The sequence below is a fragment of the Aquila chrysaetos genome, chromosome 14 (assembly GCF_900496995.4).
Source record: "Aquila chrysaetos chrysaetos chromosome 14, bAquChr1.4, whole genome shotgun sequence".
Lineage (NCBI taxonomy): Eukaryota > Metazoa > Chordata > Aves > Accipitriformes > Accipitridae > Aquila > Aquila chrysaetos.
In genome coordinates, this window is record NC_044017.1 from 31,807,934 (window position 1) to 31,829,190 (window position 21,257).

Genomic DNA, 21,257 nt, shown 5'->3' on the forward strand with positions numbered 1-21,257 from the left:
ACTGATTTTTTTTAACAAAAGACATAACAAACTTTATCAGACTAAAAAATATCCATAATCTAAATCTTGTCTCTGGAATTATTGGTTACATTCAACTCAGTAAGAGATACTCTCTCACCTTTCAAGATTTTCTCTCCTCCCACACTTCATTATATTTTGTCCCAAAAACATGAAAAACAGCTTAAACTATCAGCCTGCCGATATTTATGTCCCATAAGTGGTCAGTTCCCTCATTATATTGCACAAAGTCATGAAAGACAGAGACCAGAATTTGAGATTTCATATGGTCCAGCTACCTATCCCAAAGGTGTATCAGTCATACCTCAAGAACTCCTAAAACTTCTACACTTCATTTGACCTCAGCAATCAGTTTGAAAGCTGGTTATTCAGTTTTATTTGTCATACAGCACCATAAAAGGCATCATCATTAAGCTCAAAATCTGAATGGTTTTTCATTAAGTTTTACATGCAGAGTGTTCAAAGAAAATAAAAGAGGAAAATGGGAGGAAGTTTTTGCTTCAAATTATGCTACAAAAGTTACATCTAACAAGTTTATGTTGTTGAAACATTAAGCTGGAACATGTAACTTTAGAACTTAATATTAAATTAAATCAGCCTTGTAAGCCAAAGGAGCAATTCGACCTAATTAAAATGAATATATTGTTCTTCTAATATCTTGTGGATCACATAAGCAACATTTCTTTTGCTAATATAATTTTTCTACCTATAGCTTTAGTTTTCTGTTTATCTTCAAAGCTACCAGTGTGTACTAAGCTACCGCTAAATAGAACCAAGCTTCTTCCTTTTAAGTAGAGCAGTACAGAATTCTCAATACAAATTCACACTCTGACCTTGACACGGACTCCTTGAGAAGGAGGAGAGTCATCGTCCATATGGATTTGTCCTTGTGTCCCCCTGCAAAGAGAGAACTGTGGTTAAACTCACCATACCATATTGCTGCAACAATACTTTATGGAACTATACATGCTTAATATTAAGCCAGAAGTATTTGCTTCTGTGCGGTGAGAAAACAAGAAACACAAAGCTCAGTCAATTTTGGTTTTATATTCAACTGTACTGTGATCAGTTAGACAGACTCTGCTCTTCTGTATTCTTACCTAAAATAATAATTCTTGGACAAAACTTTTTTTTTTTTTAAAACAAGTAGTAAAATTAATCAGACTGTGATTGGAAAGGAAGAAGTTTTATTAAACACAATACTCCAATGTCTTTTTATTGCAGTAAAAATAAATTTAGAACCTTGCTGACATAATTTTTCAAGACATTTCTTTCAGCAAAGAAAAAGGACACTGGTCGGAGCTTTCCATTTCTGGCTTAAGCCTTCAAATGCTCTTATTCCAGCTCCATTCTGAAAACCAACATTAGAAAAACATCTGGGTCTTTTCAGGTTTACTGAGAATTGTTAAAATATTCACCCTGCTTCAGAAAATATTGCCAAACCTGTAAATTACTTGTATAATTTCTATGACGTGCATTATCAATAGAAACAGATTTTCAGATCGGATGTTTCTTCACAAATAAATATGCACAACTCTAATATCCTTAAATTATTTCCTAACACAAAGCCATGCAACTCCATTTTCAGTAACACGGCAAAAATGAGTAAGCAGCTCTGAAGCTATGCGAGCTTCTTTTACTCAACAAGTGAGAAAGTTATACACATCATTTTCTTTGAGGTACATTGGTTCAGCCAACGCTAAAAATCTGTTTACTTATCATTTAAAATTAAATGTCTGTAAAATTCTGACTACAGGCCAAATAATATCCAACAAACAAGAAGCTACCATTTTACTTAACTACTTTTCAGAGGAATACCACACTAAAAGAAGTATCAAATGTAGCTTTATAAAACTACCTAACTTACTACTAAACAAGCCTCTTACGTAAGACTTCATGCCATAAGACCTAGGCCAAGCACACAGAATACATGAAATTCATGATTTAAATATTATAAATGCTAATGATTTAACAAATATAATTTAATTTACTGAATAAACAAAAATTATTTTTATTTACTTAAAATGAATTAAAAAAACTGAACAACTGCTGCAGCTCAACTATACTGAATATGCACACTGTTAAGCTTATGCTTTAACAAAACCCACAAGTCTACATACACACAGTGTATTTTATACACTTAAGTTTGAGACATTAAATGATAAATTCAGCTCATGCGTGAAAGTCTAGCTACTCTTTTGTCCATGTTGACTTTGAGCTTAAGGCTCAAGCACACAACCAAACGGAAATAACTTGAAGCTAAGTTATATTCCCTTTCAACTAAGAAAGGTTAAAAGGCTGATTCAGTTGCCCACACATTAGCACCTACTGCTATTTGAGGTGACCCTGGGGATCCCTGACACCAAACGGTGCTGTCAGATGTAATACAGGACCTATAGGGTATCCATGCCATGCTGGAGCAACAGCTAAGAACTAAATGGCACTAGACAGTTAGGCATGTGCAACTCAACAGAGCTCTGAACAAGCAGACATAGCCATTCACCATGCTTTACAACTTAATGGATACAGGGTAACTTGTTAAGCTCTTGCTGTTAAGCGATTTGTTATTTTCTTCAACATACTTGTTCAAACAACAAGAAGGCAACCAGTTGATTTTGTGTACATTATCTCTATTTAAAATAGAAACAACTCACCTAATTAAGGCCTTTGGCATGACCACAGCCTGAGCAGGACTGTATTACTGAACTGCAGTTCTGAGACATTTAATTTCAAGTATGTGAGTAGTCCTCCTGTGAAACTGATTATCAAGGCTACCCAATATTTTGCAGCACCAATTTCCAGCACTCCTTAGCAATGCTGATATATGTTACCCACTTCTTGGCCATCCTTAGCCTACGCTCAGCCCACAGGGCTGACATATCCCCCAAGAGAGTAACTATTAACTATGAATTTTCTAATTGAAATAAATGTAGAATTCTGTATTTCCTTCCCCAGGCCATTCAATACATAACTGATACCCATGATTCTTCAAGTTCTAATACTTTAATTCAATTGCTTCTGTTTAGACCAAAGCATAGTTTGACTTTAAAAGCAGTTTATTTGTTAGTATAAAGAAAGATACGTTAGGATCTAACCATCTCAGTTACCTAACAAAAGGTTCTCCAGCCCACTGCTTTTCAGAGTCCCACAAACATGCTGACAGTTTTGCCCTAACTTTTCAAGAACAAAGATCACTTACATGTCCTCACAACTCAAAAGTTGTAACATGTTTTAGCTTATATATAACTAAGAGAAAATGACCCTGCAACTCCATTCTTCAAGCCGTTCCGCAAAAATATACACCTATTTCTGAGCAGCCTTATAAGAGTATATGGGATGGCTCAAATTACACCAGTTTATTCTCTTATTCAAATTCATGTATTCTAATGAAAGTACATACTGATTGCCACATGTCTGCATCTGCAAAGGTGTTCTTTCTAAAAACCTGTAATTGATTTAAGAGTACATATTCACCCTGGGATGCTGAAAATACAGACAAAAAAAAAATATTATTAAGCCTGTCTAAGAATCGTTCCCTTTAAAATACTAGTGATGATTCACATTTGCCTGCTCCTAGGAATTTTTCCTCAAGAAAAATAACCATTGTATACACAGTGATGCAAAGAAAAAACAGTATTTTCATCAAAAATTAAAAAATAAAACCCTGTATATTTGAGTACTTCAGGTACAGAAGAAAAACATACCCTAGATATTTCAGACAAGTTATTGGGGTTGCTCATTTACTAAATCTTATAGTATACGTATAATTGCTAAGAAACCTTACTTTAAAATAGCTAGCTACTACATTTTTTTCAAAAAATGCAATACTTACTTTAGAAAGTAAAAGGTAAGCAAGAAATATTTCTCATGTATTAAAACTTTATATACATTTTCACTAGCTGTGTTTCCAAAAACAGTTCTAAAGTGCAGATGTAACGGAGAAAACTTCATTGTTGTAAACAGCCATTTCTTGAGGAAGTGCACAGCATTTAAATACAAAAATATTTATATTAAACTTTCACAAATCTCTTATCTGGAATCCAAGTACAATTAAGAATCGGGACAGCATACTCTGACAGTCTGAGTTTAGGTCTTGGAATCTGAAAGTTCTGACCCCAGTTTCAGTCCAACCATGATAGGTCTTTGGATAAGGCACATATGCTTCTGCAGTACAGATAAGATTGAGTTAAGAAACACAAATACCAGTTCTAATAGCCAAGTTCTATTAGAAGTCTAAGACCATTTAATCCTAAATATTTAAACAGGTTCACTGACTCATTTGAACATAAACATTCTTGTAGATTCTCTCTCTAGGGACTTGGCAAGCAAACAAAAATTTTCAGAACTCCACTTAGTATTTCCTCCCACTTAATTTAAGCATTTATGAATCTCATCTGCTGAATCAAAGGTCTGTCTGGAGCTTCTTCCCCAAGGACTCTAACCACAGGCTTAGGAAAGATTAGGAGGAAAAAGTCACAGAAAAAAGAGACTTTCTGACACCTTTAGGAAAGGAACCTAACCTTCTCTGATATTCTTGATTTCTCAGCAGTTTCCTACTGGAGTAGTCATGAAATGATGCTAACTTGTCCAAGCGATCTTGCAGGAGAGGACTGACCAGTAATATTGTCAACAGTTATTCCTATTGAACAGGTCACATACTCTTTATAGGAAGACTATTTTCAAAATTATCTTCCTTCTTCATGTACAGTGAAATGTCACTACTCTGTTCAGTGCTGACAATAGGCAGAACTCAGCTTGTCATTCATTCTTCTATTGATGCAGCATTTTCCACTACCAAGAAATTGCAGACCTTGAGAAACAGTAAGTAGTTGTTTGAAAAACTGCTAACTCCAACTAAAGCATAGTCATCTCTCCTTCCCCTCTTGCTTCTTGACACCAGACTGTGACTTCTCAGCTCCTGATGCAAGCTCCACTAGCTGCCTACTAATTGCAAGAGCAAACCTACACGCCGTTTGGAGGCAAGATCCAAGAAACTCTGAAAGACTGGAGTATTTACAGCCTGAAAGACTGACATCCTTGACCTCGCAAGGTAGGTAACTGCTACAGAAATTTCTAATTGAAATGATCTGAGATAAGACAGCTTTATTGTCTCAATCTCCAGAGACAAAACTCTAGCCAAAAACATCTTGTCAGATGCCACCTCTCTTTTGGCATGACATCTAGTTCTACCTGTTGGCTCCAGGGATGGACTTCCAGCATGACCCCACTGAAGTTTTCAGAGGTTCATCTACACGTAGTATGCTGCATTACAGCTAGATGCTTGAAGCCTATTCACAAAGACCTTTTTTTCAGTAACATCATCACCCCAAAAAGAAACTGGTTTCCAAGAACAAAAGCAGTGAAGAATAAGATGCAAACAACACACAAAAGAAAACATGAGCACACAAAAAGCAAGGAAGATAGTGGGACTACTGTTCTGTTACCCGTGCTTAGCACCATCCTTCAATGCAGGTTCAATACTGCTGCAATAAAGAGCAAATACATCAGAGAAAAATGTTTTGAAAGAAGTGAGAAGACAGGAAAGAAAACAGAGGGCATGATTTTTCAACTCTTCAACGGTTTAAAAATAAGTGTTAGGGTCTGGTGCGAAATTTCTGCCCTAAGTGACAAAATTGCTTTGAAAAATCATATGTAGATGCCTGGGACACCTTCCCCTCACCTCCAGAAAACCCCACTGTGGGCTTTGGGGCTAGCAAGATGATTCAATTAATTTGATTTTTATAAAATCACCTAGCACTTTTAAAAGTCCTATTATGATGGTAAGACACACTGCTCATATTAAGTTTATTTCTCCAATTCCTATTCCAATTACTTTTTTTCCCCCGTTAGAACTGCTGTCTATCATCACCATTGATGTAGAATGGTGTACTGTTTACCAGCAAGCAACAAGAGTGGAACTGACTGAAAAAATGCATCATGACCCACCAGAGGGAAAATGTTTATAGCAGAAGAAAAAAAAAAAAAAAAAAATCTCAAATTCTTTTCTCATTCCACAACCCTCACAGTCACCCTGAAAAAATAATGTCAAAGCTTCGGCTATCCATCTATGTGACTGAAAAAAAAATGAAGATTTGAATAAAGCGACTAACAACTAATAAGAAAGAGGAACTATGTAACAAACTAATGAAAGCCAGAAATACAAAGACTAGAAAATAGTAATGAAGTTTATACTAACATTATGCCTCTAATAGACTTACTGAAATGTCAAGGTCAGCAGCTAAATAAGCCTGATAAGAAGGTGTCAATCAAAAAAATATTTTCACTTAAAAATATTTACACTTCTTTCTACAAGTGCTAAAATACCTTTTGAAGGCAATCAAGTGTTTCAGATCATGGAAACAATGCAAGAACTACCTTCAATGCTGAAGAGCATTATAGGAGGATGCTGGAGTCATTTTCACATAATTAGTGGCTTACTTCTGCAGTAAAAGAAAAAAAAATATAGTAAGCATTATCTCCAGACCTTGAAGTGTATTAAAATAATCAAGCATTTTGTTAGACAGTCTCTTGGGAACAGGATGTCATTCCTGTATCAAAATCTAATCTAATGTAGCCTAACATAGTGGCTACTACGTAGTAGAACATTTGTTCGCATTTTTTAATGTGGCTGATTCAAGATTTTCAGAAAATTAACTTGAAAAGCTCTTTTTCTTTGCTGAATTTAGCCAAACTCTAAACACACTTCAGTTCCTGTAATCTGTATATACACACAAAAGTAATAAAATACAACGGATGCAATTGCTAGCTCTTGTCTATTTTAAATGCTACATAAAATTTAATTTACCATATAATTGATTTGGTAGAACTGAAACTTATACTTCTTCATTCTGACCTTCCAACATGAGAGTTCAAGGAACCAGCTTTAGGGAAACAAAAGTATTCCAAAGATTGGGTTTTAAAATAACTTTATTAAAAATATTAACCATGTAACAGAGCAAAATAATTCAAAATAATGCAATGAATACTTGAAAGAAACACCTATTATATTTTCATGCACTTACAGAATCTTAGTACAGAAAATATTAAAGCGTTAAGGATTTAAGAAACACTAACAGCTCATCGAGTTGATCAGGATAAACCAGGTACAAGCTTCAGATGTTAGGTGGCATTGCACCTGCATGCGGGAGCCTGACTGGACATCAGTTCCATGCCACAGGAACAGCATGCCTGGGAAAAACCCTTCTGTTATTATGTAATCATAAATACTATATTGCATTAACAGAAAAGCAGCACACAAATACACGCGTTTTGTAATGCCCCCTCTATGTAGATCTGACCTAGCCTGATTTGGTAGCAGTCTGCAGTTACCTGATCCAGCAAAGTTTGAGTCATATATCAGGTCTAGCTGTTGGATCTTTGACCTCAGTCTGCTCTAGCTGTTAAAGAATAAATATTCACAGCTTCTACAGTTCTAATCTTTAATCACTTCCTTAGATGTCCAAGGAAGTTCATTCTAGCCTCCTTTAGACTAAAAGCTTTAATTTATAAAACCTATCTTCTAAAACATTCTAAGCCTTAACAAACACCCTAAACATAAGCATTACTAAACCACACCTGGCTTTCTTTTCTACATTCCTTGCTTACTTCAGTTTAGCAGTCTTTCTGAACATTGGAGCCCTGGTCCATGACAAGGGCTCCTGCGTACAGCTAAGAGGGCTACACATTGGGTCACCAAGAGAAGAGTTTTTTGAAGATGATGCCTAGCATGGTTCCAGCACAAATCCGGCTGTAGCTACGCTTCCCTGTAACATCGTGCACTTGCCAGAGCACTTCCCATGAGTCCAGCATGCAACGCCTGGGTGGCTGGGAGGCTGGTGCAATCTTTCCCTGACACGAAACTCAGAATTTGCCTAGGTATATACATCAAACAGATATATATAAATGCATACCTAAAAAAAATTAAATATATATACATACACACATATAACAGGTATTATATACCTGGAGCTGAGAATTCTGATAGTTTAAACCTTTACAGTAATAGCTGTCTGCATAAAAAGATACCATATGTTAGAGAAGAGAGAGATAAGATAGTAAGTAGAATGTGTATATGAAAGAAAAGTTAGCCCACTTCCTCTGCGAGTAAATGACTGTGTAACTGTCCATTTGGGTATTTCTTTCACAGTCTTCTGATACTGGAACTGACCAACATCAAGTGGCAAGAGCATTGGATTAGACGTAACACATAGAGGTTTCCCAACTCTTAAAAAATAATTAAGAGACAAAATGTTATTCTTTGTGGTATAAGTTTAAGCATCTAGTATTAAATCTACTCACTGCAGTAGCCTCTTCCAAACTGCAACAGATCATATGCATCATGATGCCAAGGTTTTTTTTACCTCAACTTTATCACTCAATGGTCTTACTTCTATTCTTGTTTTTACTTAGCTGATTAAAGAAGCTCTAAAAAACAATTGCCTATAACTAACTCAGAATTACTTCTGCCAATTCTCACTTTAGAACTGTACTTTCTCTCTTATATTTTTCTTGGCTTAGCCATCCTTTTTCTAGTGTTTATTCCTAAAATTCTTTCTGAGATGGACAAAAGTTCTTTTCAATAGACCTCTACTCATTTTTTTGATATAAATTCCAAATAGAGTCTACCTTTGGCATAAAACAGCTTCATACCTTCTTTACTTCTAGGCCCCTCAGGACTCCAGTACAACTAACATCGCTAATTAATCCTCTTGATTTTTCAAAGTTTGCCCTTCTGAAATTGAGAATTTCAAACCTGTCTCTGTTTAGTCCTCTGTTTTATTTCTACTTATTTAATCTAATTAAAAATGGGATCCAAGATCACAAGCTGACTAATAAACCAGCTCTTCTCAGAATTTTTCACACTACTTACTGGGAGCAAGTCTAAAGCAACTCAGTGCTTATTTGGTAAGCTTGCAGCAGTTGTATGTAAGAACAACTGGATTGCTCTATGTCCTTCCCAAATGATGCTGTTATCTGTATCTACGAAAGAAATCCAGCTGTGACATAATTCCTGATAGTATCTCTGAGTAAGCAATATCCTTATCCAAACCCAATTCTTGTGGTCTGCGGCAGACACCATCAAAAGCTCTTATAATTTTCTTTTCTCAAAGCAATGATACGCTTGACTTTTCTTTTATCCACACAATCTCTTCCTGTTACTTTACAGCCCATCACATCGTTCACATCCCGTGTCATTCTGTGACATTTATGTCTCATATCTGGACAGTCTGAGCACTCCTACCCCACATTCAGCAGGATCATTATTTCTCCACGTTTCCCTTACCCCACGTCTGCTTTCACATCCTTCAACATTAGTTCAGCCCAAATGGTTTCTGGTAGTGCGCAAACACAACTGTCTACAGGCCTTATTCGGGTCATAACCTGGAGTAAAAACTCCTTGCTAACCGAGCCCTCTCTTTTCATCCACCAATATTAGAAATTTCATCTCCACACATAAGGGAATACAACGCAGTCCTCCCATCTCCCACACATAACAACCCTCGGTTTCCCAAATATTCTTTCTCTGCCTTAAGCCCGCAACTGGCCCTCAAGCTCAGCTTGTCTAACGCACCGCCAGCTTCGCGCCTCCCCTGCACAGAGCCCTCCAACACTACACACATTTAACTCCCGAGTAAAGTTGCAAACCCCCCCGGTTACCGGCCATTTATAAACCGGGCGCCTGGGAAACGCGACGCCACACCGGCCCAGCACACGCAGAACAGGCCACAGCACCCTTTTCCCTTCCCCAGCCCTCCCTCCCCACCTACGGCCTCCAGGTGGGATGGCTAAACGGCAGCACGGGGAAAATAAAAAACCACCTTGCCCCCCACAACGGCGGCCTTCCAGCTGAGGCAGACCCGGGCCCTCACACGCCCCAGACGCCTGCCGCCGGCCCGCCTCGCCTCGCCACACCGACACGGCCAACGCCGGCGGCGGCTGGGCGGGAAGCGCTCCGCCCGCCCGCCCGTCCCCTTACCCCCGCCAGCGGCTGGCGTGAGGCGAGAGGCGAGGCGGGACGGGGCGGGAACGTCCGCCAGCGCCCAGCCTAAACGCTCTCACCCGCAGGCAGAGGGCGGGCGGTGTGGCGCGGCGCCGCCGCTCTCCTCAGCGGGGAGGCGGGAAAGGCTCTCGCCCGCCGAAAGCGGGGCGGGCGGCGGCGAACCCCTTCCTCCGTCGCTTACCTTCCCCGCAAGCGGCGGCGGCTCCTCCTCCTCCTCCCTCCGATGAGACGAGGGAAGATGCCGCCGCGCTCAGGCGCCTCCTCAGCGGCGGAGGGAGGGAGGGAAGCGGGGGAGGAGGAGGAGGAGGGAAGAGGGTTAGCACCTCCCAGGGACCCACCTACCGCGGCGGCCTCTGTCCTCCCGGCCCAGCTGTGGGGAAGGCAGCCCCGCGGGGGTTGGCTCCAACCGCAGGGTTGCTTGTTTTTTTACCAGAGAGTGCTTCTCTCCGGCTGAGCTGAGGCGAAGAGAGGCCAAGAGAACCCCTCCTGGATCTTCTCTGCCAAGGCCCGTCTCTGCGGATGACATGGCTGCCCTGGGAAGGGTTAGGTGCGCGGAGCGAGCGCGGCATTGAGGGAGAGAACGCCGCTTTCCGCCAAGCCTCAAGCTGTTGCCTGGGCCTAAACACGGGTGAAGACAACACATAGTCAGAGGCAGGTGGTCAAAGGTGACTGTTAAGGGAATCTCAGATATCGCTATGCCGTTCCAACCTGCAGTCATTTTTTTTTTTCCCCAAGGGAAGTGAGAGGATATAAGTATTTTTCCACTTCTCCTGAGATTTATGTTTAAAATTAAGCTCTCCCAAAGAGGATAGGCTTGAAAAGTTTTCCCAAAAGCAACAGCCTGGCTGTTTTGCTTGGTTGTGCCTCTTACCTTGACTGTGATAATATCCTGCTGTCTTGCTGTGGTACATGTTCAGAGACCTTTGCTATGGTGTCCAATGATACTGTTAAGTTATTGCTGTGGAAACCTTATTCAGAAAGAGAAAGTTTGCTCTGGGGCTAAGCATCTAACCTTCTATTGAAAATTAAATTCCTTTATCACCTAGGGGAGGTCTCAGTTTTTCTTGTGGGAATGACAGCCTCGTAAGGATGTTCTAATATTTTAAAGATTGATATACTTGGATACAGAACTTTGGATGTCCAAAAATGAAGTTCGTATAAATACCTAAAGTAGCAAGAACTTGTCCTTATAGTTACCAAAGGTGTAGATATGGTGGTACCTACCATATTGTAGGTACCAATATGTTCTCCATACTTACTGCATTGTATCCCAGTCTCATGTGATATGCTACGCATGCCTTGCATCCTGTTCTTCACATATATAACGCATGAAGTGCCTGTATTGCCATACCAACTACCAGTGCTCTTTCCTAATGTGCTCCCCTAATACATGCATGTTCTCTGCCACCGACTGTAGTGCTCTGTGGAGTCACTATCTCCTTTTAGTTTGTCAAATATTTTTTACACTTCAGAATGCATTAAACTTCTATGCATGCATCCTGAATGCATTGTAATCTGCAAACGGTATGTGTTTTCTGGTTTGTTGGCTCAGTCACTTTGGTTCTTCCAAGAAAAAATTGAGAGTATTTTTTGCTAGGAGTGGTTTCTTCATTTGAAAGAGATATCCACAATGATTTGTATAGAGTGTGCGCCAGCAGGCAACGAACTTTTGGGGCACTGGGCTCAATAAGGACCGTATGTGATGCCTGATAGTTTTGTTTTCTCTTTACATAGAACAAAATGATCACTCTATAACACAAAGCCACTTTATTGTCTGTTACCACGTTCCCTTCTCAGTTTTCTGTTTTCTTGAATGCAGTTCAGGGGGAAAAAATTTCCTGGATCTCAGATGCATGTGTAAATATAATAACATACCTGATAATTTCAGTCAAGCAGGCAGTGGTAACAAGACCCAGTGGAAGTTGAAGCTATTCATTTTCAGACTGGCACTAAAGCAAAGAGTAATTGTCCCCTAAAACAAGTTTCATCTTGGGCTGTGAGCTGTTTATTGATTCTTCAGTGCACATTTTAAAACAGTACTGGATATTTTTCTAAAAGTTATGCTCAATTTAACTCAAGGAAGTGCTGTGTACTGTGTTAGGCTGAGGGTCACACTTAGAATCAGTGGAACAGATGGTGTATTTGACCCACTGAAACAAAGTGCAGTTTAATACAGTGAAGTCCTTAAATCTAGGCGCAATGGATGTAGATCTACAAGCACAGAAACTGCGTTCTGGAACATTTAGCTAAAGGATTGAGGTCAGTGAACAACAACTGAAAGTGTAATGTCAGAGGATGTTGAAGTGAAAAAGGCTAATGTCATTCCTGAACGTATAAAGAGAGGAATCAACAGTACTTAAAAGGTAATTTGCCTCCAGTAATTAGTATTTTAAGCTAACTAGTGGGACACTACATATAATGCTACTTACATTTTGACAGAGAAGTTGAAAGTCGGATAGGCTGCATGAAGATGATCAGTGGTTTGAAAATAAGAGATTGTTAAAGAGATTATTTGTTTAGTTTATTAAAAACAGTTTAAAGTTGATTACAGTTTACAGGTTCCTTACAATGAGAAAATATTAGGTACTGAGTGGCATTTTAGTTTAATGGAAAAAGCCATACCAAGAAGCAATGGAGAGAAAGCCACAGGAATTCAAAGCAGAAATGGAGCACAAATTTCTGACAGTGAAAGTGGGAAGTGGTCTCCATTTTTTATTCCTTCAAGTAAAAACCTGATCCAGTTATTTCTGCCTTTCCTTACATGCCAGTTGTTCTACAGCCATCTCATTTTCTTCCTTTCATTTGAGCTGCCTCCAGTTTGTTTTTCGTCTTTCCTAAATGTAATGGCAGATTTAGAGCTCAACAGCACTGAATGGAAGGGAATATGTACCTCTCTCATCTTACAAACACTCTTGTGAGTAGGTACCAGGATTGTATTTTCCTTTTTTTTCCACCAGCAATGTATTTTTGGCCTCTGCAGTTTGAGCTTCATATCTCTTTCTTAATTTACTTTTCATTTGAGTTTCTGCATTTCCCCTTGGTCTCCAGAATAACTTGATTGAAGTTGACCTAATTTTCTTTTCTGATTAACTGATGTTTATTTTACTTTAGTTTGGCAGGACTATTTTGTTCAATGTAAAAATTTAATTAGACATTAAATGAGAATGTAACAGGACTCACAGACAGTTGTAAATCAGTGAGCTGACTTAGAGGTCCAAGCACCAAAGTACTCCACACAGGATTTCAGTTGCTTCTCTTCAGTATGATGTCTTCAGTATGAAGTTGTTTATTTTTTCAATATCTGAGCACCAGTTCAGCACACCAGTGCTGTTTCAGGATGCAAGTTCTGCAAGCAGGGTCCGCTTGCCTTCACAGAATTCTGCAAGCCCTCCGGGAGTCACTGGGCAGGTCTGTAGGCCGGCCTGAGCTGTAGTACATGAGTGCCACAGCGCAGCAGTCTGGAGCCTCCTGTATGGGACGCTACGGAGAGATGCCAGGTGCTTTTGGCGATCATACTCCTCCGTGACTACGACACTAGAAGCAGCACAGAGCGTGGCCATGTTCTTCTCCAGGACTACAAAGAAAAAGAAGGGCTTAGCCCATGTAGTTCAGGCAGGGAGAGATTTTGCACCCAAACACTTGGCTTATAGTTGTCAGTCTGCTACACCTTGGTATAATGATGATACCACAAGGAGAAGGATGGAGGGATTACTACTAAGAACCAGAGGAAGCCAAAGAGGGGAAACAGAGAGCGGATCAGCTTTTTTTAGACAGCCAGTTGGTAAAAGTGGAGTTATTTGAAAGTAGTAATATTTTTTTAAAAAACATTTAATAAAATTATTATCTACAACTTCTAGATGGTAGCTCTGTATTTTTTGAAGCATCATCTCTTCTCCCATGCAAACTGTCCTCCCACAGTAGCATCCAGACCTGTCACTTGCCCCTGTCATCTTAAACTCCTAGTAATCTGATGCTTAAAATGAGCTACGGAATTCTGGCCAGAGCACACCAAAACATACTGTCTTGAATGCTGCTCCTGCCATCCATCCAGCTCCATCGAATGTGGTTACAAACAGACTGAACTCACGTTCGTTAACAGATCTCCCTGAAGCATGTGAAGATTTGGAAAGGGTCTCTGTACTTCCTAGATGACAAGAAAGCTTTGGACTGACATATCATTTTGAGGCTTGAAGCAAAAACATGGACTTCTGTAGTTGTCATTCAGTAGTTACAATTTCTGTGCTTGAGCCCAACTACTGTACTGCTGGGCAGAGGCAGCAGAGGTACAGACTTACTTTGCTAAACTTGGTTGCAAAATAAAGGTGCTGAGGAAACCTTTTGTTGTGTTGTTTCTTAGAGAGTCTGTCAGCGGGAAGGAAGTGAGAAAGCTAGGAGTCCTTTTAGGTCAAAATAAAACCAGCTTCTGACCTCCGTAGGAGGGTTCCCATTACCTGTGTTGTGGCTGTGGGGGATGACATTTCAGTTATGAACATCAGGGGAAACTGCTGTTGTCTGCAGAGTTATTAGACAGCACAAGAGACCCATTTTAACCATTGTGGAAGCAAAATGATGTAAGTGGAAGGCAACTGTAGGCTGATAAGTTCTGTCAACAGATGCAAGATGGGAGCATGTTTAAAAGATTTAGGGCTGGGTTTATATAAGGTTGTTAGAACTGAAGCAGACAGAGCAAGTTAAAGAAGGGGGACGTTGCCAAGAAACAGCTACTTAGGAAGAGTTGTTGTCTTCTGTTGGATAAAGGTCCAAAAAAGAAATTAAGCATTTTAATGTGCTTTGGGGTTGGTTACATTCCTGACAGTAAAAAGCATCTTAGCAAAAAAGGGCTAAGAAGCCTCAGTTTTGCTGGTGGATCCATGAATTTTCAAACTCATGAAGTTTGGTTTTGTGTTCTGACCACATCCCTGCTTCATTTCAAGGGAAGACCTGGACATGAAGTACCTTATAGTCGCTATGGATCAATACATGAAGTCATTTTGCTGTAACAAAATTATTTACTGTGGTTAAGTAGCTTTATCTTGACTGTTTTGCCTTTTAATAGGTTTTTTCTCCTCAAGCTGACCAAGATCCAAGCAATCCTTAAAATTCTAATTACCTTATCTTAGTGCTGTCCTGCTTTGTTCCTTGCTACTTGCCTTGTTAATCTCTGCTTTATTAACAGCCTACTACCATAAACTAAAATAAAATTAGCAAAAATATTCGTAGTGTAAAATCAGTAGTGCTAGCCTTTCTTCAGTTATTTTTGCTTCTAACCTTCTAACTGATGGATGTATACGATTTGATGGCTACACCAGTCAAACACAGAGGAGAGGAGATATTTCCTTAGCTTCTGATAATATGTGGGACATTTCACATCAGAATGTTTTTCATTATAGACACTCATAGCTGTGGATCTTACTCAATAGAAGGGAAAAATTCATTGCCATATGTGGTGACAACTTTGTTCATAGTAGTTAGCAATGGTTCTCTATCCAAATGAATGTATTTAATAAACGTCTGTAAAGTCTATCATGGGTCCATTTCTTTCCAATATTTTCATTAATGACCTGGATGATACTCATTACATTTTTGGTTGATATGAAGCTGGAAAGGCCTGGCAGTGCACTGGAAGGCAGTCTAATTTTAGCTAGTACAGTAGCATCACATCACTGCGAAACAGGTAAACATCATACTAGAATGTTTAAAAACAGTATCTTAAGATAGAAAAGAAACGTTGCCCTTTTCTTGGTTCTGAGAAAGTTTCAAAGGAGTATTATTCCCAGTTATGGGAGCTCCAGAAAGTTGTGGAACAGTTGCAGAAAGTTGTGTTTCAAGAAAGTTGTAAAGCAACTAAGTAGTTCAAGGAAAGTTGAACTTTTAATAAACAATTAAAATGGAGCTGGGGAAGGACTGAAGGAAGAGGGCTTCTTAGATTGAAGAAGAAAGGACGGAGGGAAAAGAACATTTTGAAGAATGTAAAATGCTATTGCAGAGAGGAAGGGGAATTTTTTTTCCCTGCATGATCAGGAGAAAAATTGAAGTAAAGGAGATTCAGCTTTGGCAATAGGGAAAACTGCTCTCACAGTAATAATAAGGAAGGTGGGAATAGATTGCCCAGTGAGGTTGCAGTTTCCATCATTTGAGATTGTATATCAGAAATAAAATAACTTTTCTGGATCCTAATTCAGGTCATGGAAGTCAGTCAGATGACCTGTTGAGGTCCTTTCCACTTTTAGGATTCTATCATTAGTTCCATTTACTGTACAGGAAATTACAAAATATTTGCAATAAAAGTGATACAACCTGTAGTTAAAATAGGATCATATAGCAGTTTTTAATCAAAGCAAAATGTTTTTCATGTAAATGTTGTTTAATAAAAAGATTACTTTACAATAACCTAATTATTCAAAATACTCAAGCAGTTTTAGTGTTTGAATTCCCTTTAAAAATCCATTGAAGTTCATTATTCTTTTTTTGGGATGGAATGTTTTAAGAATGGAATAACAGACTACAAGTTAGTCTTTACACAGCTGATAGAACAACAAGTCTAGAATCATGTATTTTGCTTCCATATTCAGTAATGTCTTACAGATTGGTCCTGGCAAATCTTTGTTTATATCAAAATGTCAGGTTTGTTGCGATTTTGTGATACTACCCATTATGTTTAAAAGAAATTGGGTTTTTCCTAGTTTTGAAAAGTCATGGTTATGGAAATATAATTCTTCATGATTTTTGTTTTGAGTAAACATTTCAACAGATAATCCCTGGCTCCTCTTCCCCGTGAGTGTAGCTCTTTCGACATCTTCAATAGTACTGGTTTTCAGTCTAATTAATCCTTTTTGATCTTTTCAAGATATACTAACAGAAATAATGTTTCACTGTCAGTCTCAGTGAGAGAAGGAGCAGGGCTTCCCTACCTGCATGATAACATCGCTTAGATACTACACATGAAAAATTTGCTTTCAATTATTTTTTAATGTTTGAAATTCAAACTTCAGTGAATGCCACGTAACTTCTGAAAGCAGTTTTCTTTTCAAGTTACTTCATACTATGTACAAAGAATAAAACAGGACAGAAACTAGAACTGTGACTATTACCATTTTCTATAAGTACTCTTATCTAATTCCTTGCAAAGATGCTATTCCTAGCACCACAGACATTCTTTTTCCCACAAAAAATGTTACAGACAGGAAATGTTTTGGATAGCGTAACAACATTTCCTGATAAACATTTTATCATCACAGCTTAATAACCATTTCCTGTTGGTGGGCTTTGTTTTAGCTCTTGTCATTTTGTTGTCTTTCTTGCTAGAATTAACACACATATGTGATCTGGCTAAGTGTGCTCATCCTGTCAAACAAAGGTTTCAGCAAGTCAGACGTTTAGTTATAATGTGATGTAGGATTTTATATTGTCCACTTCCCTTCATTTAAACTTTGTCTGCAGCAATAAATGAAATAGCAATACCCGTGCAGCGTTCTGGGAACAGGGAATTCCCAGAAGGGTGGAGGTTCCTCAATATTTCCAATACAGCATTGTCTGCTGTGGTCTCAGTGATTTCAGTAAGCTTCTAAAATAGCTTTAGATGAGAAGGTGGGACTTCATGTAGGATCTAATTGTTCAATGCAGACTTGGACTTGAATTGTCCTGGAAGGGTATCAGAAGAAATTTGGCATTTTCTAAGGAGCTTTAAAGCATTGTCCTTGCAAACTAATATTAAAATGAGACTATGATCAAGAATTTTACTCTATTAAAATGTCATGTTTTCAGTCACCAGAACCACTTTTGGAGTTACCTACTCACTTTGGTGATAAGAGACAGGCAGTATCACTTACATACAATGGAGGATGGTTCTCATTCACACAAAGATCACAGGTATATTTGAGTATGCTTCTACTAAACAGTAGATGGCCAGGCTGCAGCCTCTGGCCCTGAAGCCTAGAGGCATAGCCTAGCTCATATCCGTATTATTTAGGGCTGTATTTCCCGTAAGATCTGTCTGGCCAATTGACACTACATAGCTCTTGGCCCTGGAGCTCCTCTGTGCTGTTGTAACACCCTGTGGCCTTCAGACATAATACTTAAATCATCTGTGGGGTTTTTTCAGTTCATTGTGTTTGAAAGTGACTGTTTATTGCCTTTTGTTTAAAAGTTTGGACTCCACAGTTTTCTTCCCCACAGCTTTTCAAGAAAAGTAAAATTAAGGCACGTTACTGAAAGCGTGTAACATTTGAGGGTGCAAAGCCTGCTGAGATAGCGTCGAGGGAGTTTGTAGGGAGCAGACCTGGAGCAGTGCTGTCCGTGGAGCCCACTGGAAGCAGTGCTTGGTGTGCACTGTCCCCGGGCTGTGCTGGTGGGCACAGGCAGAGTCTGCTGGGATGTCAGCTAACAAGCAGTCTGGATGTTCAGAGGTCAAGTGTCCAGGCTGCGCGTCCAGTTACAGTGGGTTTATGGAGTCCAAGGCTTTGCCTCAAGTTTTCTTCCTATTGGAAAGGCCTGAGGAAAGAAGAATGTGGAGGTCAAGGCTTTAGGCAAAGGTACATGAGTAGGGCTGAATTTGAAAAAAATATTATTATTGGTGTATTGTGGGTAGGTATATTTTTCATGCACATCCTGAAGGTATCCTCAGAAAAGCATCTGAGGGTTCAGAATCTGAAACAGCGTGAAAGTTTTTTGATTTGTTGTTTTTGGTTTAGTGTTTTTTTTTTTTTAAACTAGGCTGGAAGAGAGTGAACAAAGTATTCTTGCAAAGAGTTCCTCCAAGTCATGCTACCCAGTGCTGACTGCATAAGCTATTCAGGCATTTGAAAGAAGTTGACACTGATGTAATCATCTGTGTCTCTCACTGACGATGTGTGTAAAAATTTGAAGTGTTTGTGGAACAGGAAAATGAACTCGCATCCTTTTTTATAATTCCAAAACAAAACAAAATCAGTTACACTGAATCCAGTAATGGCCAGGATAAAGTAGATTGATTTTCCATTACCGGACTCTAGCAATAAATAATAAGTAAGGCAGTGTGAAAACTATATATGGATAGTGTATCACATCCATTATCATCATCTGCTTTCTATAGAGCAGACATCTTAGAGGCCTTTCCTTTGACTTAATGAATAAAGCAGTTTTAAGGTTCTATATTAAAAATGTAAAAATTACGGTGGCATATATATGATGAGGCATAAAATTTTCACTAAATTGCCTTTGGTTCTGTAACTGTGTTATTAAAGGACAAGGTAATTGCTAATTTTAAACAAATGCTTTAGCATTGGTCTTTGATAGCTTTCTGACAAGGAAGATATACCGTAACCTTATAACATAATGACATTGATATCTCAGGTTTTGTGGGATTTATTTTACCTGACACAAATGTCTTAAAAACAGTATGCATTTTTTTTCACTAGCAGTAATTTGGAAGTCACTTTATGGGCTCTTGAAAAGCTAAATAAAATCAAGCAATTGCTTTTTGACTACATGTTAAAAAGAATGATATAGATGATAGAAGCATCCCATTTTATTAGAAGCCAAGAGCAATATATTATTTATGATTGCTATCAGAATGTGAACTTGTAAAACTAATTGTTGGAAGAATAGAAGACTTTTTTTTAAATTCACAGCATTAGTCCTTAGAGTTCATACAAAAAGGTTTTTCTCTTGCAATTCAAGCCACAGAGCTTCCTGTTACAAGATTCTGCAAGTGCTAAAAGTTTGCTTGAACAAGTCAAAGGAGAGAAATCAACTGAGATTGCTCAACAGTCTCCAGCTCAGGAAGTCTCTGAGCTACAAATGTTCAAAGGCTAGGATAATATTTAAAGGAAGTTTCACATTTACTTACCCCGTTCTTTTCTAACACTCTCTGCCAGGGAACAGATTTTGTTAGTGCTGGAGAGAAAGCGCTCGCTTTGGTAAAACTTTGGCCTGACCCCTTATGGCTCTTTTGTCATTTTGTGTCCTTATGTAGAGGATGTTGAATTATGCGTCTAGCTTTTGAGATAACACTGATATGCACTTTTTACTTCCTGTGAAGAAATGCTCAATGCTTTCTGGGATTGGGGCTTTTTTGTGTTTTGTTTTTAATGGAAGCATCGTTGCTGTTTGTTGATGTGAGGACTATTGTCTATTAAGGTCAGAGGGACTGAGGATTTTGTACTAGTCTAGGAAATGTGATGCAAAACTAGCTGGGCAGCCGGCCATGCCCAAACCCACACTGAATCAAACATTGAATGTGTTTTATGTATACTATACTAAAACATACAGAAATAAATAGCTTAAAAAAGGAAGCTTATAATATATTCTGTATAAATGTAAATTATTATATTGCCATTAGAAATGTTGTAGTATCATGCTATCTACACATTACAGAGTATGTACACCATATATAGATGTAGATAGATACACTTAAAATGCAATGCTAATCTGTGATATACCAGCTCTAAAGATGACTCACAGAGTGCCATACATGAGAGAAATAGGTGGTCATATTTATTAAACAACAATGTCAAAAAATAAAGCAAGAATTTGAAATGAAGGTGAATCAATTAAGGAACAAGTCCAGGTCCACTTGAGGAAGTGAACATCCCTAAAATATCTGTCTTTATTATCAACCTGAAAGTTGTTTTTATTCAGCTTCTCCGTAGCCTTATTAACTGTGTTTTGAGAACAAGTGAACAGGCAAAGAAGACTTACCTGCTCTGTTATCTTTCTAATTTTATATACCTTAAGCATGTGCCTTGTTATGCACCTTCTGTTTATGCTTCAGGATCTTAATATTATGTTACAATCTTTTCATCCTTTCCATCAATTACTTCAAAATATTTTGTTAATTCAAAAAGTCCAATGTCAGCAGATGGCTGTTGAGTCAATGTCTCTATATATTATTTAGCACTCTTTGGAGGAAATGTGATATAGAAATAGAATTTATTATTTGCTTTTAAACTCCTGTTATGTTTTCCACAAAGTGGTGTGTAACCATTAGCTCTTACAATATATGGGGAAAGGAAAATAAACAAATTGCTCAGGGGAAAAAGCTGGAACTATAAAGCTGGAGTTCCTCGAACCAGCCACAGACAGTTTGAATTCTCAGCTTCATTTGAAATATTCCTGAAACCCTCAATCTTTACAGTGACAAGGGTCTCTGGACCACTACAAGGTTTTCAATGTTCTTTTTTGTAGACTGGCGAATAGCTCACACTGCGCTTCACAGCTTTTTCCTATGTTTCGATAACTGCAAGTCACGGTGTGTGACAGT

At 38.6% G+C, this 21,257-nt stretch overlaps 1 protein-coding gene across 5 annotated transcripts in view; it reads right to left on the minus strand.

The window, feature by feature from the left end:
• RCBTB2 (RCC1 and BTB domain containing protein 2) overlaps positions 1 to 10,314 on the minus strand; it is a 36,550-nt gene extending 26,236 nt beyond the window's left edge. The window contains exons 1-3 of one of the 5 annotated variants that reach the window (XM_030036338.2): positions 10,200 to 10,305; positions 6,394 to 6,458; positions 852 to 915 (exon numbers count right to left, since the gene is read on the minus strand). In XM_030036338.2, coding sequence (XP_029892198.1) covers positions 852 to 893 — 42 coding nt within the window. In that variant the 5' untranslated portion in view covers positions 894 to 915; positions 6,394 to 6,458; positions 10,200 to 10,305. The other 4 variants (XM_030036341.2, XM_030036340.2, XM_030036337.2 and 1 more) reach the window with 4 other exon arrangements.
• Between the last annotated feature and the right edge of the window lie 10,943 nt (positions 10,315 to 21,257).